We start from the raw sequence: 23738 nt of genomic DNA, 5'->3' as shown, positions 1-23738 counted from the left end.
TTTCACTTTTGCTGCAGACATCACATCCTGTTAGACTGTCGGCTACCAGGAAACACAAAGTCAAAGATGAATTCTAGACACACTACAGGACAATAATCTAAAGACTCAGAAGATTCCGAATCTGAGACTTGTATGGTCTTATCACTGAGTCAGAATTCTGAGATTAAAGTCAGAATTGAGAATTCTGAGATTAAAGACAGAATTTTTTTTCTTCCAGTGGCCCTAATCCTCTTCCGTAGATATCACATATTGTAAAAAAAAAAAAAAAAAACCATTTTTTTATTGGTTTTGCGCATAGGTGTGGCAAAATAGATCTAACGCGCTCCCTAGACTGTTTAAAAGATGAGCCTCAGAAGTGTGTTTCACTGACATGCAGTCAACAGTATATAGCCAATGTCAAACATACCTGGACAAACTCCTTCCAGGCACCCCATCAGATCCACCTCTAAGTCAGCGTAACAGAAAGACCTTAAAGAAGAAAGTTTGTTTATGATGTTTAGTAAATCTCATATACAATGATCAATCTGCTCAATATATCATGTATAATAAAAGTCCAGCCCTGAACACATCTACGTGACAGAAGTCAGCTATACAGTCACAGTACTATCCAGTGACAACAGGAAATGACATCACTTACATACTGGTTGAACCTATCATCTCAGAGAGCGTGACGGTGAATTGTTGAAAAAAAGAGTTTTTTCTTTGAACAGGAAGTGGTTTTCTAGAGGGGCACAGGATGCTTGAAAACTCAGTAAATTTATCTTGCACCTCTGGAGTGCTGAAAACCATTACCTGGTCTTGGTGTCAGGATTGAGTTTGTACAAAATTTCTAGAAAGCAGTGGATGTAGCCACTGTGGCAGAGGCCACTGGTTTGGGAAGTCTCCAGTTTGACAATCTGGTCATCACCATCTTGGTTTTTGGGGACCATAAATGACCTTATTTGAATGAGAGGATGGATAAGCAATGTTACACCTATATCCTGGTTGACAGGCCGCTGTAGAGACTTGTCATCAAAAGGTAGCCCCGCCCTAAATCCTCCCCTGCTTTATGTCTCAGTGACCCTAAATGGGAGCTTCAGTGACTAAATGAACATCATGCTGTGTTGAAGAAGACTTGAAACTACAGATTGAGAAGCTTACTGCTGGAGCTTAAGTTACCTCAGCACACGGGGCCCAGGCGTGCTGAGTTACTTTGATTAGTGATCTGCAACAACACACCTCCAGGATGGGGCAGGATCCAGGATCACACTTGTGCATTGACTTCACTTGAGTTGTCCCCTTCTTATACAGTTGGTGGAGCTGAGAGCAGGCAGGATAAGTGGGCGGACCTGCACTGTCAGTCAATCCAGAGGGCAGAGACTCCCCTCATACACAAGCAGCCTTCCCGCATGAGCAGCAGCGCCGAGTAAACTCACTCCTGCAGGAGGACAGAACCAGAAACATTTAAACTCCTTCAGCAGAGATGTCTGAGAAGAAAGCCATCTTGTTTAACTTCTGGGGAGTGACTGTGTCTGCCAGACAGCATGCCCTTTTCAACAAGCTGGAGGAGTTGCATAAGCTGCCAGGGTAAGTGGACTGTTGCATCATCTGCGCCCTGTAAAAAATAACCTTTGATTAGTTGTCTCGATAATTTTGTTCTTTGTCTTCCTTTTTGTAACTTGCAGTTATCTGAAACACTTTTTTAGTGAAGACCACTCATTAGTAAAGTTTTTTTTAAATGTGTACAAAGTTAGGAAAGCCTTTGTCTTCCACATGAAATGTGCACCTGTAACAGTATTTGTAATCAGCTTATGTAGAAAGAGAAAAAGGACGAAGGCAAACATTCTGACACAAAGATGGAGGTAAATCAATGTGGAAAATGTAATGGTACACTGCAGCTTTAAGATTTCTTTTCACGGGAACTGAGTCTAAAGCAAAGCAGGACAATCCAGCCCGCTGAGAGTGTTGTGCAATCAGAGCTCCAACTGTGCAGCAGGTCAGGCCATTTGTTTGCATAGCTACTCTGCATAAGTGCTTAACATGCTCGACATGTGCAGATTTGCCCACAGCCAGCTTGATTTCTCAGTGTTTCAGAAGCTGCAACAATCAACAAAATTAATCAGCAACTATTTCAATAATCAAAGAATAATTTTTGTGTTAATGAAAGGTGAGGATGTGATGCTCTCTTTGTCATAAACACAGTAAACTTATCTTTTTCTTTTCAAGTGTCAGCTGGACAAAGCAAAACATTTGGACTTTGGGAAAGCAGAACACGTTTGAACTATTTTACAGACAAAATGTGAACAACAACTGTAATAATAATAACTGGAATTGCTTCAGTCAATTTCTGTACAGGCTGTAGTGACTGTGACATAATCTTTCAGGGCAAATGTTCACGATCAAAGTCCACTAAAAGTTTCTGGACATCACAGAAAGGATCCCTGCAGAGATAGACCTTTTTGTTACAGAGGAAGATGATCGTTTTAACCACACACAGACGTTACATCAGACGAACACAGGATGAGCTGCTCTGCTGCTGCTTCGATCGGTTAGGGTTGTGTCATTGTGTGTAACACAAATAGTGTGATATATCCAAACTAACCGTTTTAAACGCATAAGTCACAAAGTTACACAAACAAACAATCAACGCAGCATTAGATCAGCATGTTCTGTGATGTAAAGTGACTGTTTTTGTCAATGGAGTCTGGTGGTTCTGAAGATAGTGACGTCTGTGTGTGGTTAAAACAATCATCTTCCTCTGTAATAAAAAGGTCTATCTCTGTAGGGATCCTGCCTGTGTTGTTGTCAGACACTTTGATTGGGTTCTTTTGCCCACAAAGAAAATCTAAATCTTCAAAACTTTTTGTACCTTTTTCAGTCATTCAGACCCCAAAATATGTAAAAGAACTTCCCCTTCTCCTCGCTTAAATGTCACAGAATAGACTCATGTTAATGTAACAGACTTGCTGTGTTCTGTGGTTTACAGCGGTTTTCTGTCCAGTGTGGTGTCCCACAAAGACAGCGCCATGAGCCGGGCCGAGAGAGGAGAGCTGACCCTGTCTCAGGTGGGTTCAAAACCATGTGACATTAATTTTCTGCTCTTTTTCTCACCTTTACTGGCTGTTACTGAGTACTAGGATATCTGTGTGTGTGTGTAGATGATCCCAGTGTTGGAGGCCGAGTGTATAAAGGAGGCCAAGGTCAAAGGCGTGAGTCTGCCGTCTGAGTGGTCAGTTGGAGGCCTGCTGGAGGAGCTCAGAGAGGCGATGATGGACGTCCGAGCAGCTGTGTTGAAGACAGCTGCCAGTCTGCGTCACAGTGGTACACATGCACTAATACAGCCGGACACTGCACAGCTGTGGTGGGCAAACAGCGGCATGTGGGCAGATTGTGGGCAGATTGTGGCCCTCAGACCGGCTGAAGACAGCTGAAGCTTTCTTTCATTGTTTACATAAAAACAAGATTCTTCTTCTGCTGTAGATAAAAATGTATTTAGAAGGTGAAATGAACTCTGAAAAAAAACTCACCAACTGAATTTTTGCTTCCACCCCATCAGGGTTACTGACAGCTGTGCTGGCCAATCACTGGATAGACGACAGCTTGGCTGGAGATGGGCATGCCCGCCTTCTTTCTCTGTTGGGCAGCCATTTTGACCTGGTCCTCCAGTCCTGTCGTGCAGGTCACAGGGTCCCAGAGACTGCAGTGTTTAGCTCTGCTCTGCAGCACCTGGGAGTGACATCACAACAGGTAGAGGACATGCCCACAGAGTATCAAATATACAAGTAAACATCCTGGAAACAGATTGAAAAAGGACAACCAGGACATCGTGTTCTGCTGTCGGTCTTATCTCAGGCTCTGTGGTTGGATGTGGAGGAGGAAGGTGTGAGGGCCGCAGAGGCAGCAGGGATGGACGCCATCTTGGTGGAGAATCTGGACGACGCTCTGGACAAAGTGGCCAAATTAACAGGAGTTCAGGTGTGGACTACAACATCTCATCTTCACCCCTTAATCACATGCTGTCAAAAATAATCAAATGAGAGTCATGTTTCCATGAGCTCATAATATGAGCCTCATAATGATGTGTGTGTGTTTTTGTGTTTCAGGCTGTTGGAGCGGAGAGTCCTCCACCCTCCTGCAGCCCTGACCAAGTGTCTCATGGATACGTCACCATCAGGGTAAAGATCTGACGTTATAAGGAAGTTAAGAGTTGGATGTTTTTTCTTGTGATATTAACCATAAGTGTGTGTGTGTGTGTGTGTGTGTGTGTCAGTCTGGTGTGAGGACTCATTTTGTTGAAATGGGCTCGGGTCCACCGGTTCTGCTGTGTCACGGCTTCCCTGAGAGCTGGTACTCCTGGAGGTATCAGGTAACATTTACAGCATGTCGAACATGGTTTCATCGACACTTTCACAGATAAATATACAACAGTGCGCTACAATACATACTTTAATCACGTGTATTTTATAACTAGAAGCCAGTGGAGGACGTTTCAGATCCTGTTTTAAAGTAAAAGTACTAACACCACGCTGTAAACAGACTGTCACAGGTTAAAGCATCAGGAAAGTGTAGTTTCATTAGTAATGATGACTCGCGCATTCATGTAAAAGCAGATTTTACTGGAGCTCATTTTAAACTATTCTGTAAAGGAATGCACCCTATGATAACTACCATTCAGGATTCATCCACTTATCATTTCCTGCAGTAATCAGATATATTCTTTGGTTTGTAAAGCTTGTCTCGTCTGTGCTGTGGAAAAAACAATCCAGACCTCTTAATTATAACAAAAACATTCCCTTTCTCTCAAAGGAAGAGCAGTGAATGAAAAGATTCAGGAAGCTGGAACCAGGCAACGGGTTCACACAATACCTAAATAGTTTCTGATTATTTTTTAAATTGTTATGCTGTACTTGTATAAACTGTTGGGTAGTTTAATTTATAAAAAACAGACACTATTACTACTCACACTGCCTGAGTTTTCTTTTAACTGAGGGTCCTCCTGCGTCTCCTGTAGATCCCAGCCTTGGCAGCTGCAGGGTTCAGGGTGTTGGCTCTGGACATGAAGGGATACGGAGAGTCCACAGCGCCCCCTGGTGGGTGTATCAGAACACAACATGTGAAAATACACTCCAAAGTCTGAATGCAGGATTTTCTATCATGCATATTTGATCACTGTTTTTTTGTGTGACATATTCCGAAGGTTCATGTTGCATCTGCAGGACTTCATTCTTCAATAACTCTTTTTTCTTCTTCAGATATCGAGGAATATTCTCAGGAGCAGCTTTGCAAGGTACAAGCTCACCTAAGCACACTTGGCACACGTCACTGATCAATATTTTTATAATATATTTACAGAAACACACATTAGATGCATTTTAAGTCTATGTTAAATGTCTAAAAGTGTATAACATTAATCATGGTAGATTTTACTGTACTTAATTGACTTGTTAACCCCTTAATGCTCTACTCAAACATTATATGGCTGCATTTTGCCCATGCATGCATCCTTAACATTGTTATTAGTATTGTGTGACTGTGACCCCCCCACGCTAACAGCAAAGCAGCACATGATGATGTTTCACAATAGAAAAATAATTATATATATATATATACAGAGTAATATCAAATGCATTAAACATGCTGTTATTTTACAGGATTTAATCACATTTATGGACAAAATGGTGAGTTACAATACACTCCTACCTCAGCTGCACTTAAATGTGTTTAAGTATCCTGAAACATTAATATTAATATACTTAAGTGTGTGACTGAACATTTGCTGCAGATAAATGAAGTTCCCTCACTTTTATTTGTTGCTTTCTGGTGAATAAATCAAACAGTAAATGTGAAACGACTCTGTTCTCTTCCAGTCCATACCACAGGTCACCCTGGTGGGTCATGACTGGGGCGGCGTCCTGGTGTGGACCATGGCTCAGTTTTACCCTGAGAGAGTCAGGTGAGCACACACAGATGCACACACAGATTCCTACAGTGACTTTAAAGTGAAGTTAAATGTGTGTGTGTGTGTGTGTGTGTGTGTAGGGCTGCAGCGTCTCTGAACACCCCTCTGTTCCCCGCCGATCCTGCTGTTCCTCCTGAAGACAAACTAAAGTCTATTCCCACTTTTGACTACCAGATCTACTTCAACAAGCCTGTAAGTCTGTCTGCAGCATGCTAACATGCTAACACAGTACAGAGTGTTTTTAGATCAACACAATTAGTGACAGGCTACTGAAAAGGGACCCAAGGAGCCAAAGCCTCGGTCAGGAAGGCCTGCAAAGAATCAAAAAGACTGAAAACGATGACACAAAGACGGAAAACCACCACAAAGAGACACAAGAGACAGAAAAAGAGACAAAACAACCCAGAGGAGACTCACAATTACTCCAAAGAAGCAAAATGACCAATAGGGGGAAATAATGGACCACACACAGGCATGAAATTACAATAAAAGGGACACAGAATGACGTCAAAGACCCGAAACAACCAGGAGACACCAAATGATGAAAAAGAAGACAATGACCTCAAGACACCAAATGAGACATAGATTAACACAAAAGAAAGAAACAACCTTATCACCATAACTCAGACTGTACGTACGTGTGTGTGTGTGTGTGTGTGTGTGTGTGTGTGTGTCTGTTTATCAGGGTGTTGCAGAGGCAGAGCTGGAGAAGGACTCGGAGAGGTCGTTCAAGATTTTCTTTTTTAGCAGCGCTGAAGCAGTGAGGAGACACACACACACACACACACACACACACACACACACACACACACACACACACACACACACACACACACACACACACACACACACACACACACACACACACACACACACACACACACACACACACACACGTAACGCGTAACAAACACTATCAAGTGTGTAAATCATAAATAGATGTCGTGTTGTCTCTCAGGCGGAGCGTCCTCCTATCAACACAGCAGGAGTCTGTGCTCGAGGTGAGGCTCGTCCCTGAAGTTTAAATCTTGTTTTAAAAGTCAGCACAGACATTTTGAAGATTACAAACACAAGTCATGTCCCGTCTGTTTGTTGTGTTGTAGGCGGTCTGTTTGTGGGTCTGCCAGAGCATTACCCCCGCAGCTCCATGCTGACGGAGGCGGACCTGTTATACTACATCAGCCAGTTCAAAGAACAAGGCTTCAGGTCTCAACACGTTTACAGATCTCTGCACTTATCCTTTTACATTTGGAGCTCATAGGAAGTGTTACCATTTCTAAAACTTTAAGCCAATGATTTTAGGCAGCAGTGAAACGGGCTGTAATGGCTGCAGTTGTACGCCTTGATGGATCAAAGTGCATCCACTAAAATTTTAACATCACAGAAAGGATCCCTACAGAGAGGACGATGATTATTTTAACCACAAACAGACGTTACCTCCCTCTCATCAAAGACACCAAACTCCATTGATAAAAACAGTAATTTTACCTCAGAGAACATTGGATTTGGTGCCTACTCCTGGCTCAACTGAGGCTTTGTTATTGTGTGACTTTGATGTTTTAAATGGTTAGTTTGGATCTAACACCAACTGACCCATTGAGGCAGAGGTTGAACAGAAGTTCTTGTTTTATGTTGGGTAAAAGTACTGTTTTTGTCAATGGAGTCTGGTAGTCTAAAGAGAGCGAGGTTAGGGCTGTTTCCGGCTAAAGAAAGCATCTTACTCTGAAACAAAAAGGTCCATCTCTGTGGGGAAAGCCATACAAGGAGTTGTATCACTCTAGGGATGGAGTTAAATATTAAATGGTTATGAAATAAATAGCAGTGAGTTAATAATCTGTTTCCACAGGAGGCCTCTGAATTGGTATCGTAACGGAGACGCGAACTGGAAGTGGATGTGTTCTCGGCCCACTGGAAAGGTTGGTTACAGAGCATGTCAAATATAAAATCTATGCATACACTAAAAGTGCTTTTGTGCAGATCCTGTGGAGTATTTCCAGGTATATAAACATTCTGAAAATTACAAAATAACCCCCAAAAATGCTGGAAAACAACCTTAGCTGGGAAAAGGTTCCAGAGTCAGAGCATCAAAGAAATGTGTGAAATTATTTGTTTTATCCAAAGTGGAAAAAAGGTGCAAGACAAGTGAATGGTTTGATTACCACAACTTCTGTGGCACATAAAAAAGACATCAGGTTGCTGTTTTATCAGTGTGTGTGTGTGTGTGTGTGTGTGTGTGTGTGTTTTAGCTGCTGATGCCTGCACTGATGGTGACAGCAGGTAAAGACCAGGTGCTCCTGCCGGCCTTCTCGAAGGGGATGGAGGACATGGTGGGTAAAAACAGCAGCACCACATTAAAGCTTCATCTCCTGATTATGTTGATTATTATTGGACATGTATCTGACGCCTGTGTTTGAGTGTAGATCCCTAACCTGAAAAGAGGACACATCGAGGAATGTGGACACTGGACTCAGATGGAAAGGCCGGCAGAGACGAACAGAATCCTGATAAAATGGCTGAAAGAAACACACGAGAAGGCTGGAGACGTTGGCGTAGCACCCAAACTGTGAGGGAGGAAGGAAGGAAGGAAGGAAGGAAGGAAAGAGGGAGGCTAGGGGGGATAAGAAGTGATGACATGTAAGAGCCTTCTGAATCTCCTTGTATATAATTTGAGCAAAATAAAAAGTTAATCCTGCCATTGTTTTGTCAAAAGATGAAACAATTAATCAGTAATGGTATTAACATGAATCTAAAGCATTTTAATAACTGAAGATTTCATCAGAAACTAAGTACTTGAGTCAGTTTGGTCTGTTGTTGGAATAAAAAAAGACATCTGAGGAGTTATTTCTAATGTTTTTAGACTGAAGGATAATCATCCAGACAGACAGAAATATAATGTTTGTTTTCTGAAGAGGAAAGAAAGTAAAGCGTCCACATCAACAGCAGTGTGTTATACTATAATATAATACTTATTGTGGAGACAGAAGAGTGTTTTCTTTGAGGCTTAAAATGTTTTATTAAACAACCTGCATTTTCTTTTAGGGTTTTTTTTAATGCACAAATTAAAAAAGGGGAATAAACCAGTTAAATGTACTTTGTGGACCAAATACTTCACATCACATGAGACTCGTGAAATATGAACACAGTTAGAACATGGAAACAGTTAGATGATAACATTTTAAATCTTAAATACACCTTAAATGATGAAGTGTAGAAACACTAGAGCTTCCTGCTTCTGCACAAGCTTTGGTTTAGCACGAATCGTTTATTTTTCGTTTAAAGCCCTTTGATTAAGGATGCAGCAGAAATGCAAAAAGGACAAACAAATATGAAATAAAATCTTATGGAGATGGGCAGATGACACGATGAAGGAGCTTTGTGATTTTCAAAAAGAAAGAGATATTAAAATAAAGTCAAATGTCCATTAGGAAAAGTCACAATATACAGAATATCCTGTAAAATATCTTTACATTTGACTTTTTCCTCTAAAAGACAATTTATATAAAGTATTCTGAGCTTTCCTTTTAATATGACGATCTTTTATCAAAACTATCACTTTTTCTCCATTAAATCATTTTTTTTAAATCAGCACTTATTGTATTAACTTTAGCTTTATTGAGGTAAACAAAATAAGGCTAATTATATCTAATCTACCCAATAAGTGTATTAATCGGATTTTATTCAAATATTCCAACCTTTTAATCTTAAAAATTGAGACGTCACAAAACCTTCATCTTGAAATCACAAGAACGTTGGCGCCCTCCTGTGGTTGAGGTGACAACTGAACATTTGGCACTTTCACAGTTTTTTCTCCTCAAACGGCTTCTTCCAGGCGGGCATGATGTGCTCATAAATCCTCTCTATCTGTAACACACACACACACACACACGCACACACACGCACACACACACGCACACACGCACACACGCACCCACGCATGCACGCACACACACACACACACACACACGGATTATCTTAAGTCATTTGCGGACAAACTGAACAAACGATCTGTGTGGACTTTGTTTGAAATCTCTTTTTTGTTGTTGCTTATATTTTTCTTGTGAATGTGAATTTATGTCCTGTCTTGCAGCCAACCCGTCCATCAATCAAATACTGTGCAAAAGTTTTAAATATAAAGTTGACTGAATTGAATTTTGCCAACATGACTGTGTATCGAACATAAAGTAAGAACTGAAGTGATAAAGACACTTTATTAAAGGTTGTTGTTGAGCTGATATGTCCCTGTGACATCCTCACTGTCGGTGTCGGTGAGAACAAGCACAAAAACAAGAGAAACACATGCTAAAAAAGGTCAGGTAATAATAAAGAACAATTATATATAACGATAAATAACAAAGTGCTGGTGCTATGATTGTGGCTGGTAGCTGTTGTGTAGTTTCCTCTGGCTTTCTTTGGGGCGGGGCACAATTAGCCAGCCTGCCATTATAATCTAAAAATAAAATAGATGCCTCAGAGTCAGAGAACAGTAAATGAAATCCATCCACTGACCTGCTCGGACTTCTTGACCCCGTATCTGAAGAGCGTCGCCTGGTGCTCGCTGTTGTGAAACAGGATATCGAACGTGACCTCGCGTCCCATCATGTCGTCGATGGCCGGCTTCACCAAACTGTGGAAGTCTCTGGCTGAGAAGGAGTCATCCAGCATGTTGTTGACCTGTGACAACGTCAAGAGAAAAACATGATAACAACAAAGTCTTTCCAACAAGAATTGCTGATGTCTAATGAGACGAAACCTTGTATTTCTTCCCCAGCAGCTCCAGTGGATCCAGTTTGACCTCTGACCTCAGAGCTCGACCGAAGCGCGGCAGCTTGGAGTCTGAATCTGACAAACAAACGTCATACATGTGCTTTTAAAACCAGATATAAGAGGAAGTGAGGAAAGGCCCTCTGAGTATGTACAGATGAGATAGATAAGACGAAAACAGGATTTGAACCTCATCTGAACCTGATTTCAGGACATTTATTTTTACTGAGATGGCAGATTACTTTACAGTCATATAAGAAACAAAATGACTCGATAAGAAGGTTTTTGTGTTAACAAATCGGATCAATACCGTCAAATATCAAACACAATACCTGCCTCCTTCCTGACACATGCTACACGTTCAAGCTCCCTCTGTACAACTGATTCCTCTTTCTACGTTACCTTTTTGACAGTAACTTTAAAATCTAAAGTAAGTAAGTAAAAGTAGTGTTGAGTCATTGAGTCTCTCTTTTGTTAAAATATGATTTTAGTGCCGTAAAATGTCTTTTATTCCACTTTGTCTTCATTTAAAAAAATCCATAAACAGGATTGGGGTTGTCAAAAAGTTAGACTACACATTTTTTGTTTATCTAAAATATGACTGATAAATATATAGATAACAGAAACATATATATATAGAAATACAAACATATAAAAGAATACAACATATAACTGCAGAATTATTCCTACTGAATGAGTTGATTGATGATTGATGAATGACACTGACCTCTGCACGTCAGGTGAGCGACGTAGGGAACGCCGTCCCTGTTTCCGTAGTACACCGCGAAGTGAGAGAAGTATTTGTTCCTGGGATACTCCACGATGTCCCCCGGGAACAACTGCGGGTTGGAATGTTTCTGCAAAGGCAGCAGACACAAAGTCTGAGTCTGACTGAGAGATTTGTAAAGTTCATGATAGTTTATTTGTGGAGGACAAACGACATTTAAGAGAGAGAAGCACACGAGACAGAGTTTATAAAGAGGCTAAAAAGTGTTGATAAAACTATTGTTAACCTGATTTCAACCAAAATTTTAAGTAACAAACATTAACAGGAGCTAAATATGTCTGTGCGGTTTTTCATCCAACCACAACAAAAACTAAACTCATGTAAGCAGTGAGCCAGAAGCATTTTTACAAATACAGCTGGTTTTGTCTCCTGCATTGTTATTTTTATTCCATTATCTACATTTCTTCTTTTAACATTTATAACACACTGCTACAAAAATCCTCCCATTTCTTACACAGCTAATGTTTGTAACTAATGATTAACAGATATTTTCTAAAACAAGCTAGCAGGTCTTCAGGTCTATCATTTTTGCTGTAACACGTTAATAAAGGCATTAATGGGGGTAACAGGATTCTCAATTCCTACTGACAACTGTTAGTAAATGTATTCATACATGTGGAGTGCCCTTTCTGATTAAAGGTCTCAGTGTGGGAACTTCACACCTCTTAATAATTCCTTTGTCTATCTTTATAAGTAACTGATTCATGTAAAACAAATGAAGCCTTTGGTTACATCGTAAAAGGCCTTCAAATTAAACTCAGCTTCTGCTCAGATTTCAGCGACAGAAATGCAGATCAAACACTCCAATAAAAGCTGATATAATGTTAAACTCACCAGGCCCATGTTGTGACTTTCCCCTGTCGCTTCTGAAGTTTAAAACAAACACACACACAGGCACCTCATCTGCTTTACATACAGCATGTACTGATACAATGTCACAGTCACAGTACACTGCCCTCACTCCCCTCACTCCCCTCGCCCTTCATCCCTCCCTCACACCATCATCGAACTCTTTCGTATTTACACATGTTGAGTGTTTGTGTCTTAGCTTCACTTGAGAGGGGTTTTTGTGGGTTGGGTTGGTTTTTTTGGGACATTTCTGCAGTTTTTCTCCTTGAGCTGTTTCATCAGACAGCGCTGTGGGTCCCTCAGCGTCTTGGTCCCTCCATCTCTGGGCGTGTGAAGCAGGTGTTTCCTAAAGAGAGAGCCCGAAAGAGGAAGTGGCTTCAATCAGACTTCTTTTATGAGTCATAAGAAGGCACTGTAAGAACAATGTCAACGATACAAATTAACTTGTTATATTTCTGTTTGCATGCAGGTCAGACAAACAAAACAAGAACATGGTCATTTGTGAGCTTTAATGGAGTCTGTAGTTCTTTTTGGACTGAGCCCGGCTAGCTGTTTCCCCCTGCAACAGTCTTTATGCTAAGCTAGGCTAACCCATCCTGACTTAAGACCTTCAGAATTAATTTTGGTAAAGAAAGCAGGTGCACAGCCTCCTTAAATTTGACTACATGGTTTTCAGTCCTGTGGGATCCTGAGGTTTTCTACGAGTTATTGCTTGTTGAACACAAACCATCATAAAACAAGCAAAAGGCCCCTTTCACGCGTCACTGCAGCTTTCAAACATTCACATATTCAGCAGCCAGCTTTGTTTATTCCATCATATTCCTACAACAGATAAATTCACAGTTTGGACATTTGATTTCAGAGCCTGGACTTGATTCACAGATACTTAATGCTAATCAAACATACACGAGTAAAAATGACCGAGCTGAACACTTAAATCAAACTTTTACTAAATAAATACTAAAATAAACTGAAAACAAAAAACAGGGTTCTCAATGTTTGATGGAAAATTGTAAAGATTGTAAAAAATCTGACTTCTTTATAAGTATTTATTTTGTATTCTTCCCTGAATGTTTTATGTCTGAGAGGTAAAGTGGTAGATTATTGCTTTTTCTGGACGTAAAGAAGCTTTAACGTCCCCTGAATCACAAAGAGAAATCATCAAAATCTTAGCAATCTTCTTGTCTGGAATTAAAGTCCTTCAATTCCAGAATATTTCAACAACTAGATTTTCACAAAAAGGCATAAAGCATGTTCAGATCATTTCAGAAGGACAGCGAGGCTCCTGTGCATCTCATCATCTTTCAAAGTGTCTCCATTGACATGTGATCATTTAACAGCATTAATGTGTTCAAATATTTGACTGACTGATAATAAAGTAGGATCACTGGAACAAAAGGCCATGATGTCAGGAGAATAAAATAAAGTCCGTTTTTAAACATAAGGATGTTTCTCATCTCAGGCTTGTTTTTGTGTCTCACTGAGAGCTGTGGTAGATTTTATTTCACCTATTTGGAATTTGAATCACAACTTCTGGCGCAGATCGAAGAAGCCTTTTAGAGTTTCCCTGCAAGAAAACGTGACTTTATAAGTATTAAAAATGTTATCCAAAAAACTTCCATTCTCCTGTTCAACCTAAAAGCCTGTGAAAGTCTGAAATCAGGTTTATGTTGGATTTCTTGTCGGGAGAAGTTTTGTTTTGCTGTAAAAGGATCTAAAGAACCGTTTGTTTGTTTTGATCACAGATATACGAGGATTTGAGAGTCATTCCTTCCAGCACTTGTTCCTGCAACATCTAAACCACGCCTGTCTCACCATCTTTCATGAATGAAGAGAGTCTCACAGCTGTGTAGTAAAATGTCCTCCCCATCCTGAATCCTGCACACAAGGCTGTGATGGAGGAAAAGATCAGAGATGTAGGCGAAGATTCAAAGTCTGAAGCTGCACAGGAGCCCAGCTGAAAAACTGGATGACTCCAGGGATAAATACACGTCATTAAATCAACTCGTGACATGATCCACCCGAATCAACCCACATTTACCTAAAATAGATTATCTGAAGAAGAAAAATAAACATCTCGATTGATCAGATCGAGTCTGTGGACTGCATTAAGTACAAACAGTTATTAATGCCTGTCGATGAAGTCAGTGCAGCGTTACAGTCGTTCAGTCTTTCAAAGGCACCTGAGTTTAGCTCCAACCTGAGCTGGAGGTTCAACAGTGTATACAACACACTCTCTCACACACACACACACGCACACACACAGTATCTAGCTGTGTTCTTCCTCCTGGCTCTCCTGAGTGTCTCTGGCCCAGCTGAGGCCGTTGATGGCTGTGTGTTTGTCCCAGCTGTCCGTGTTGTGCCCGTGCTTCCTCTGGTGCCGTTTGTAGTTGTCCAAGTGGCCCGTGGTGTAGTCGCACTCGGTGCAGGTGTACGGCTTCTCGCCTGTGTGCCGCAGCATGTGTCTCTTCAGGTTCATGCTCTGGTTGCAGGAGTAGCCGCAGACGACGCAGTGGAACGGCTTGGCGCCCGAGTGGATGCGCTCGTGTCGCCGCAGGTTGGCGAGGTTTCCGCAGGCGTAGCTGCAGGACGGGCACTGGTAGGGCTTCTCGCCCGTGTGCACACGCAGGTGGCGTTTGAGGTTGTCGAGGTGCGAGGAGGTGTAGGGGCAGTGCTGGCAGCGGTGGGGCTTCTCCTCAGAGTGGATGTGGGCGTGGCGGACCAGGTGGTTGGGGTAGTGGGACAGGAAGGGGCAGTGAGGGCAGCGGTACAGCTTTGTGCTACGCTGACCCCGCCGGGACCCCTGAGGCACAGCCGGGCTGCAGGGAGGCTCCGATCCATCTTTGGACAGCAGGTCCAACGAGCAGCGACGACACACCTGAAAAGAATAAGGACCCCTTAGTCAAAGGTATAATATTTCCCTTCATCCTACAGTTTATGTTGGATTCACGAGTAAAACCTCTCTGAACTGCGTCCCCCGTCCCCCCAGCTGCTAAAATCTCATGTTTTACCTGTTGGACATGTTTCATAATGACTGCCTGCCGCCTGGACATTAAGAGACCACCAGGTGTGTGTGTGTAGGAGAGGTTTAGACCTCACAACAGAAAGCTACATAAAGGCCCGCTCAACCTTCTGAATCAGACGGCTTCTGTGGAAAACAAAAATCCTACACAACTGCGAGAATTTCACATCAACCAAAAACTCCAAATGTACAAATTTGTTTGTCGTTTTTTTCTAAATGACTGAAGTTAAAAAAACGGGAGGATCAGAACAACAGAGAACTTTTTTGATCTGATTTTTGAACAAAGAAACCAGATGAATTAGCAATAAAGCTTTGCACAAACATGGCCTGTAGTTTACTTTAAATCACAAAAGAGATATCAATCTGAAAGTTTGTAACTAAATATATTATTTTATAAAATCATTAAAGCCTCAAATTAAGGGTTAGGGCTGCAGGGAGGCAGTAGAGTAAACTTTGAGGACAGAAGACAGTTTAAAATGGGACTAATAAACAAATTATTATCACTCTAACTCATAAAAGTGACAGCTGTGTTTGCTCACAGTGACAACAAAAAAAGACAACCAGAAACAACTTCACAGTTTAAAGAGATGTACCTGTCCCCCGTCGCCCTCCACCTCAGCCTTGTCCCCCTCCAGGTCGGACTCCTCCAGGGTGAGGCCACACACACGGCAGCACAGAGGGAAGAGGAGGACAGGGAGCGGGGCGGAGGGAGAGCCCAGGCCCCCGAACGTCTGGAGGTATCCCGAGTCCTGGGACACTCGCAGGGTCAGGTCTGACACCACTTTATGAAGGAAACAGAAAACATGAAAACATGCACGACATCTCTTTTTATTTCTACTGTCTCTGGTCTGGACATCACTAAGAATAGTCCTAAAAGTGACACGCTGCAGTTTTTACTGATAATAAGAAACTAATCTTCCATCTCAAACTTCCTCTTTACTTCTTCGTATGTACTGCTCTTTAAGTATAACACGAGCTCTAATGTCTTGTTGTAGTTTGACCTCCTTACTGACACCTTGTTTATGAACCAGTACTGTTACTGTTTCACTCAGTTATTCTGGACGATTACCATCTAAACTGTAAGGATTCAATGTAAAATATTCTTTTGATGCAGCTGAACTGACCAGAGATTAGCTTCAGGTCTGTCAGCACTGAACCAGAGAGAACTCCTCTTCCTCATTTTTTCAGTCTCTGTTTCAACTTGTCGGTTCCTCTTTCTGTTCTGCTCGGTGCTTGAAAATTAAGATTTTCCCTTCAGGGTTCATACAACTAATAAACCCAAAAATAACAGTGTGTACGTTGTGTCCCACAGAGATATATTTATGTATGTTTCTGCATCCATCATTTCATAGATATTCTTGTGATCCCACTCTTTTCTGACATCTTTAACATCATATAAAACTGCCTGTTCTGTTTAAACAGTGGTTGATCCAACATTAACATAATGACATCACAATTACTGGAAGCATTTTGTTTTTCGTCTGGATGCACTGGTTTAAAGATATATGTGGAGTCTTTCGACACAAGGCGTTTAAAAAGTCTTTTTGCTGTTGGCAGATAATTTGCCTACCTTAAGTAATATTTTCTCCATTTAACTGCTTGTTTTGCTGATTGTTGCAGTGGATGCTCTCACTCCAAGATGCCATCGCTGAGACCAAAGGTGTGTTTCTTATAAAAATATGTAAATAAAAAAGTTGTTTGTTACCTTCTTCTGTTTCAGCATTTGTCTTTTTCCGTCTCCCTCGTCTCTTCTCCTTCTCCCTCCTCTGTGGTCTCTCCTGCGTGTGCATGCGCTGGTGTCTGCGCAGGTTTCCCAGGGAGTTGCAGGCGTAGCTGCACTGGTGGCAGCCGTACGGCTTCTCCCCGGTGTGGGTGCGGGCGTGGCGCTGCAGGTTGACAAGCTGGGCTGAGGCGTAGGGGCAGACGGGGCAGCGGTAAGGCTTCTGGCCGTCATGAGTCCTCATGTGACGCTTCAGATGGTTGGAGTAACGGGAGGTGAAGGCGCACAGCGAGCAGGAGTACAGTTTAGGAGGGATGTCACCGGCTGTACCCGTCTCACCTAGGCTTCTCCTCTTCCTGTCGGAGCCACTGCTGATGGATCCGTCGGCCAGGTTTGACCCCTCCATCGGAGAGGAGTCAATCAGGGCTTCATGCTGGAGGCCTTCCTCGCAGGTCAGACAATAAAGCTCCGCCCCCAGGTCCAGGCCCACACCTGGAACAAAAGCAGATAAAATTCATATGAGAACAGAATGAGATGGAGCAGGATTGTGTATTCATTGTACAACATAATAAAAATCATAGAAAGATTGCAGACGCCTGAGAACATTGTTACTTTATATTTTTGTCTTGGTGGTATTCTTTTACACGTTTTCCAAAGAAGACAACATTTACCTAAATCTAAACCTGGCCCCAGAGGCGTGTCTCCCAGGAGCTGACCACATCCTTTACAGGAGAGGAAAGCTGGGAAGGTTGAGTCTGTTGGTGCTGACGGGTCGTCCTCAACGCTCAGAGAGAACACTGTCATACCTGGAGAACAAAAGAACACTTTAGACTAAAAACTAAAAACTATTTCAGGACGGAAATAGATGTCCAAATTAAACACTCTGTTTTGGTCACTTTACAGAAGTAATTACAGTCACTTATTCACAATTTGTTTATTCAAATAACCTTACATGAGCCCTGAAAATCCAATGGGGGTCAATGGCTTGACAACCCTTAAGTTAAACTAAATGAAACCTGCAGCATTAAGGCTTCAAACAATGAGATTAAATAAGATCTGATTGGATATTGTGAGCTCATTATTGCCCATATGGCAGATGAAGATGTGGAGATTGAAGACAAACATGGCTGCTGTTGACAGTTGACGGAGCAGGTCTGACAGGAGCCTGAAGTTAAATGAACTGTTTACTGCTGTATTTGTTAAGAAGTCATGTGAGCTCACACTGTCTATGCAGCCTCTGCTGACACCTACAGTTCAGAAACAGCAGGTAAGTTTCATCTTTTTATCCTCTTATCTCTCATCCTTTTATTTTGACATTTAAATTGCCTAAGTGCCTCAAAAAGAAGACAAGTAAACACTTTTTTGCAATGTACAACTTAATGCTCAAACCATTTTGTGTGTGTGTGTGTGTGTGTGTGTGTGTGTTACTGACCTGCCTCTCTATCCAGCCCCATGATCTCAGAGTCTCCAAACTCCAGGTCTCCGCTCAGCAGGAAGTCGCTCTCCAGAACCAGGCAGCTCGGCTCACACACCACAGCCCCGTCCTCCGACTCCACTGAACACACAAACACACACACACACACACACACACATTACTCATGAGAATGAGTACATCATCTTTGAGGGTGCATTGAAATACATATATAAAAACATTTTAAAATCAACATTTGATCAAATTGTTCATACGAGCACCAACAACGGACACAGAACATCTTTTTTAACCTTTGGATACACATGCTACTGCTCCACAATCGCTTCACAAGACACATTTTCATTTCCCTAAATAGGAAAAGAAGCTTTGTTCACTACATGTTTGAGGTTTCAAGCTGCATAACAAAGACAATGTAAAAAAAACACACACACACAAGTGTTTATTTAAGGTTAAAATATTCATGTGCTTTAGTTCTTCTTGGCCTATTTTCTAACGTTAGTAACATTAACTTGAATTTGAAATGACCAAGGATTAAACAAAGTGAGAGAAGTTGTATTTCCACATTTTATAACCGGAATCTCGTGCGACTGCTGCCGGCTGGTTTGAGACCAAAAAGGAAAAGAAAGAAGGCAAGGAGATTTCTGCACAGGAAAAGTACAAGATGGACAAGAATAAAGGAGGTGCAGAGGAAGTCAGGGAGTTAAATGAGGAGAGGACAAGCAAAGGAAGTCAGTGAGGATGAGATAAGTGCAGAGGGGGAAGAGTTGGCATGGAGAGGAATGAGGCAGAGAGAGTCAGAAACAGGAAGAGGAGTGAAAAGAGGGGATGGGAGAAAGAAAGAGAAAATAACCCCTGACACTTTCATGCACTTCAATGGCTGTTGTGACTTCTTCTTCTATGTCTGGTTCAAACTTTGTTGATCATTTGTGATATTTGAGTGAAGTAGATATCTGATAAAGAAAAGGAAAATATGCTTTAAAATGTCTTGAGGCTGCAAATTTAGCCTACATTACTGACTGTTGGTCGGACAAACCAAGCAACTCACTGAGGTCATGTCACCTTTGGTTCTTTCTTACGTTTTATAGACGAAACAATTAATTAAGGAAAATAACCTGCCGTTAATGGATACACTAGGGGTGCAAATACTGAGGATTTTCATTATCAGTTAACATTTGAATTCTTCAATTGATCAATTAGCTGTTTGGTCTAAAAAGGTGTCTGATGAAGACTTTTCTTGCACATGCTCACATGGAATTGGCCATTTAGAAGCTAGGTTAAAAACAAGCGGGTATTCTGCTGCAGAAAACTGTCTGTAAATATCAGGCCAATTAATCTCATATACTAAAACCGAGATTCTAGTATTGTTAACTTTAAAGAAAATTTCCTCCACATAGAAGCTAATAAAGAAATTAAGTAGAAAGGAAGAATGACAGGAGGAAGAGGAGCGTGCATGGGGGGGTCAGGTATAGGGGGCTGTGAAGAGGAAGTGGAGGCAGGAAGCAGGGAGGAGGAAGAGAGGAAGTGGAGAGTCCAACTTAGCCAGAACATTCAGGATGAGATAACACACAAATATTTCTACTTAAAGGACAACATGTCTCCAGCAGTCTTCCTCCCTGACAGACAATGAGGAAGGGACCTAGCCTACAATGTCAATATGTTAGACCAGTTAGGCGACGTTTGATATGGCTGTTTCCTGAGCTAAACTTTAAGAAAAACTTTTAAAATGTTTATTAAAAAACTTTCACTTTGGTACATAAAACATTTAGCTACTTCCTTTAACTTTGGCATTGGTTTAAGGGTCGTAAAGAGAAATGCAAACACAAAACATAGACTCAAACAGCTGAATAAGAACAGTTAAACTCACATTTCACCGGCTGTGGGTTGGATTGTTTTCTCCGCGGCATCTTCGCCTCTCCTCGTCCCAGATCCTGCTAAGGTTGAGGGGCGACACCGCACACACAGCGGGCTTGAGTCCGACCGTCCGTCAGCCAGCCAGGCAGCCAGCTAACTGCATGTCATCATCATCACCTCCTTCCTCTTCCTCTTCCTCCAACGGACACTAACGGCGACGGTGTCATCGCTAGCAACTACTGCCTGAAACAGAATGTATACACCGACGTAAGCGCCAATATAAGACAGCTAAACTACTTTTTAAACTCATACGTGTTTTAAACTAAATTTATTTCTACTATCAAAGTAATTCTATATAACATTAAAAACACCTGCCTCTTAAAATGAACGTTGTGAGTCATTCTTTGTTATTGTTTCACAGTAAATAGACGAAGCCATCTTGTTAGCAACATAGCTAGCTAGTCCCCTTTAACAATCAAAATTTAGCCGTTTAAACCGCAAACTTTTAATGAAATCAACATATCCTGGTGTCACTTCGCTGATAAACCTACCTGTGATTAAGTCCTCAAAAATTATGTCGTAGACACAATGTCGCTTACTGTTTAAAAATGTGTCTTTTGTTGCCAAACGCACACCACTGCTAGCACAGAGGTACGCCGGGTCCGGGCTCCGGGTGACGTCAGTGACAGGAGCGAGGGATTGTGGGATTTGTAGTCCTTTATCAATAAAAACTGCCCTGTCTAGTTTACCAGCTTCAGGAGAATGTTGTTGTTTTTTCCAGTTTCTCCGTCTTGCTGTATTTTATTTCGTTTGTTTAATCATTTGGTTTATTTAATGTTATATCCTATAATTCGTACTGGTACCCCCGCCCGGTTTTTATGATTATTATCATAAATATAGGAATCATACATTTTTATGATTCATATCTTTATCATAAACACCTTTTTCTATGTTCAATATGTGTTAGAATAAAGTAAGAAAAAAATATTAAAGTGATATCTTTCTTTTGGTCGGTCGTTATTCACTATGACATTAAATGTATTAAACAATAAATATAATAATATTATAAAAACATATAGAATAATACAAAAAAATTACAATATATCAGAACTACATAAAATAAATAGTAAGAGAAAGTAGTAGATGATTAAAAAAATCAGGACATTTAAAAAAAAAGAACAGAATTACAAAAAATTGAACTCTACTAAAGTTATTGGGGTGAAAAAGACCCTTATTAGTGTTTCTATTAGCAGAGATACCTTTGAGAAATAACATACAAAAAACAAAAATCTGTTTGATGCACTGTAAGCTTTTTAATACATTTTAAATTCAATAATAAATATAATACAATGGTGATTATCAGACCGGGAAGTTTACATCAACTAGAAAAATATATGGGTTACCTTTACTTATATATGCTAAAGCAGACTTTAAAAATGTAATTAAAATTGTAAGAATGGTGTCTCTAAAAATGTGGTATGGACAAGCTGTAGCAATAAAAATAAATGTGATTTCAAGATAGTGGAGGATACTTTAACAACACACAAAAACTGGCTTTAGATGGTAACGTCTTTATCACACCGAACGGACATTCAAAATGGCATACCACAAGGCTCTATACTGGGTCCTCTACTTTTCTCAAAAAATAACCACTATGGCTCATCACCTGCAAGCACAGGATCACAAAAAGCTACCAGATCAATAGAACTGAACTCTATAACATTATTTACAGGGCATTATCAAACGTCCATCATGGCCTCAAACTCATCGATCCTCTGTCGGGTGTTTCCTCTCCGGATCCTCCTGTAGGACACGGTTTTGTACTTTGATGATTGGCTGCCGTTCTTCTTGTCGTCCACTGCATCCGCCCCCAGGTTCATCGTTTGAGAGTTTTTATCTTCTTCCTCTTTGTCTCTATTATCCTCCTTCTCTTCCATCACAGCATTTCCTGTGCTGGATGAGTTTTGGGCGAGACTGAGCTCATTGCTTCCTGGTCCTCTTGCTTCCCTCGACATCACCAAGCTGTAACCCCAGGCCTGTAGATCTGCAAGTGGAAATATTTAATGTGACTTTTTTGTTTAATTAAAATACTTTTTAAAGGTTAAAGCATTTGATTTCATTGGCTCTGTGGAGCTTTTTGTTATCATTTGCTTTTGGCAATTCAGTGAATGTCATCTATGTGGAATTTTAATTAGATTTTTAATGAACGAATTAACTCTGTGGCCTGAATCTCCTCTGTGAGTAATTGTTTTCCGTCCAATCATAGCTGCAGTTATGTAAGATCCTCTCTACACTGCAAAACAGAACAAAGTTAGAACTTGCTGTTAGATATTTAAACACTTACTGATAACGTCAGGATTTTTTTTATTGCTGTCATGAATCTTATTGTCTTAAACTAATCTGCTTTATTGCATTTTATACAGATCAACACATTTTGGATCATTTTGTACTTTGCAACCAAAGAGACTTGGTTATATTTTGATCAATATAATTGGTCACCTTTAAGCACAAGCCCTCGTTTACCTGCTGTTGCTTGCCCCATTAAAGTTAGGTCAAACTCAACACTTCCTGTGTGTGTTTCAAGATAAAAGCTCTCTAACGTTTACAATCACATTATTTTTTAATAAGGCTTTTATTGTGAAAACAGTAACATGTTTTCGGTGAGTTGCACAGTCCCTATGCAGCACTTGAAATCTAGCTATCGCCATCTTGTGGCACATGTAGGTTCCTATAAAATACAGTTTGGCATTGCTCATATAATGTAAAGAACACAGTTATGTTTTAATTGATAGTAATAAATGTTATGCTTACGTTATGCTCTTCCTTTAGTTCTTCATGTTTCATTATTTGAGACCGGCTTAATTTGATCACCTACCATATGTTTTTTTAACTTAATTATAGATTGCAGTATTATATTATATAACAGTAAAATAAATACATTTTCATAGTTACTATGATTGTCACCTGCTTAAAAAGAGTGCTTGCTTGCAAACTAACAAAGGTGGCTCGATGTGGTCAGACATTTGACATACATGTTCTGGGTCATACAACACCTTCTCTGGTAACAGTGTGGATCACAGCCTGGGACCTTCATTGTGAAAATGTACTTGCAGTTAGCACCTGTGATTGCAGGTACTGCCAAATTAACCAGCGCTGCATTTCTACACATCTTCAGTGGTAGAGTGTAGTGTACACTGTAAAAAATTCTAAACAACACTAGCAGAGGCAGGAGTAGAGCTGTACCTATCGAGTGTGGATGGTGGTTACCTGTGTGTAGTTCAGCTATAACTTCCCAGGTGTCCTCGTCGACTGCTTCTTCTGCTAGTTCCACTTGATCCCCAGGAGCAGGAAATGATGTCACGGACAAAGTTGCAAATC

The 23738-nt window shown here is 40.9% G+C and overlaps 3 protein-coding genes across 3 annotated transcripts; 1 reads left to right on the top strand and 2 right to left on the bottom strand.

Annotated features, from left to right (window-relative positions):
* Window positions 1-1329: 1329 nt before the first annotated feature.
* Window positions 1330-9834, top strand: ephx2 (epoxide hydrolase 2, cytoplasmic). The gene is made up of 18 exons (XM_069675160.1): window positions 1330-1566; window positions 2966-3044; window positions 3138-3300; window positions 3536-3726; window positions 3832-3954; window positions 4083-4154; window positions 4250-4345; window positions 4991-5069; window positions 5232-5266; window positions 5631-5657; window positions 5847-5932; window positions 6019-6130; window positions 6624-6698; window positions 6897-6939; window positions 7042-7144; window positions 7785-7854; window positions 8185-8265; window positions 8359-9834. Exons 1-18 carry the CDS (start codon window positions 1463-1465, stop codon window positions 8503-8505), a joined length of 1686 nt encoding a protein of 561 aa, XP_069531261.1. The 5' UTR covers window positions 1330-1462; the 3' UTR covers window positions 8506-9834.
* plaat1l (phospholipase A and acyltransferase 1-like) lies at window positions 8934-12394 on the bottom strand. The gene is made up of 5 exons (XM_069675161.1): window positions 12321-12394; window positions 11427-11556; window positions 10689-10777; window positions 10445-10609; window positions 8934-9799 (listed from the first exon to the last, which is right to left on the bottom strand). The coding sequence occupies exons 1-5, from the start codon at window positions 12327-12329 to the stop codon at window positions 9734-9736; spliced, it is 459 nt and encodes a 152-aa protein (XP_069531262.1). The 5' UTR covers window positions 12330-12394; the 3' UTR covers window positions 8934-9733.
* Window positions 12395-12835: 441 nt separating this feature from the next.
* LOC138603530 (zinc finger protein 513-like) lies at window positions 12836-21019 on the bottom strand. Its single transcript, XM_069675359.1, has 7 exons — window positions 20912-21019; window positions 20374-20603; window positions 18510-18632; window positions 17749-17883; window positions 17063-17569; window positions 15951-16138; window positions 12836-15213 (listed from the first exon to the last, which is right to left on the bottom strand). Exons 2-7 carry the CDS (start codon window positions 20411-20413, stop codon window positions 14605-14607), a joined length of 1602 nt encoding a protein of 533 aa, XP_069531460.1. The 5' UTR covers window positions 20414-20603; window positions 20912-21019; the 3' UTR covers window positions 12836-14604.
* Window positions 21020-23738: the final 2719 nt, after the last annotated feature.

This window comes from Semicossyphus pulcher, unplaced genomic scaffold (genome assembly GCF_022749685.1).
Source record: "Semicossyphus pulcher isolate SPU_LCO1_2020_fin unplaced genomic scaffold, fSemPul1.0.p SCAF_24, whole genome shotgun sequence".
NCBI classification, from domain to species: domain Eukaryota; kingdom Metazoa; phylum Chordata; class Actinopteri; order Labriformes; family Labridae; genus Semicossyphus; species Semicossyphus pulcher.
The sequence above is the reverse complement of the archived record's forward strand: the minus strand, read 5'-3'. Positions and strand labels throughout refer to the sequence as shown.

Excerpts from the sequence above, each read along its gene's own strand:
- ephx2 (XM_069675160.1), top strand. The coding sequence starts at position 1,463 with ATGTCTGAGAAGAAAGCCATCTTGTTTAACTTCTGGGGAGTGACTGTG. Across the intron at positions 5,267-5,630 it reads CTCAGGAGCAGCTTTGCAAG|GATTTAATCACATTTATGGA; the intron begins GTACAAGCTCAC and ends GTTATTTTACAG. Across the intron at positions 6,940-7,041 it reads AGCAGGAGTCTGTGCTCGAG|GCGGTCTGTTTGTGGGTCTG; the intron begins GTGAGGCTCGTC and ends GTTGTGTTGTAG.
- LOC138603530 (XM_069675359.1), bottom strand. The coding sequence starts at position 20,413 with ATGCCGCGGAGAAAACAATCCAACCCACAGCCGGTGAAAT. Across the intron at positions 18,633-20,373 it reads CAACCCACAGCCGGTGAAAT|TGGAGTCGGAGGACGGGGCT; the intron begins GTGAGTTTAACT and ends TTGTGTGTTCAG. Across the intron at positions 17,884-18,509 it reads GGGGCTGGATAGAGAGGCAG|GTATGACAGTGTTCTCTCTG; the intron begins GTCAGTAACACA and ends TTTGTTCTCCAG.
- plaat1l (XM_069675161.1), bottom strand. Across the intron at positions 10,778-11,426 it reads CGCTCACCTGACGTGCAGAG|ATTCAGACTCCAAGCTGCCG; the intron begins GTCAGTGTCATT and ends TTTGTTTGTCAG. Across the intron at positions 10,610-10,688 it reads TGCTGGGGAAGAAATACAAG|GTCAACAACATGCTGGATGA; the intron begins GTTTCGTCTCAT and ends ACGTTGTCACAG.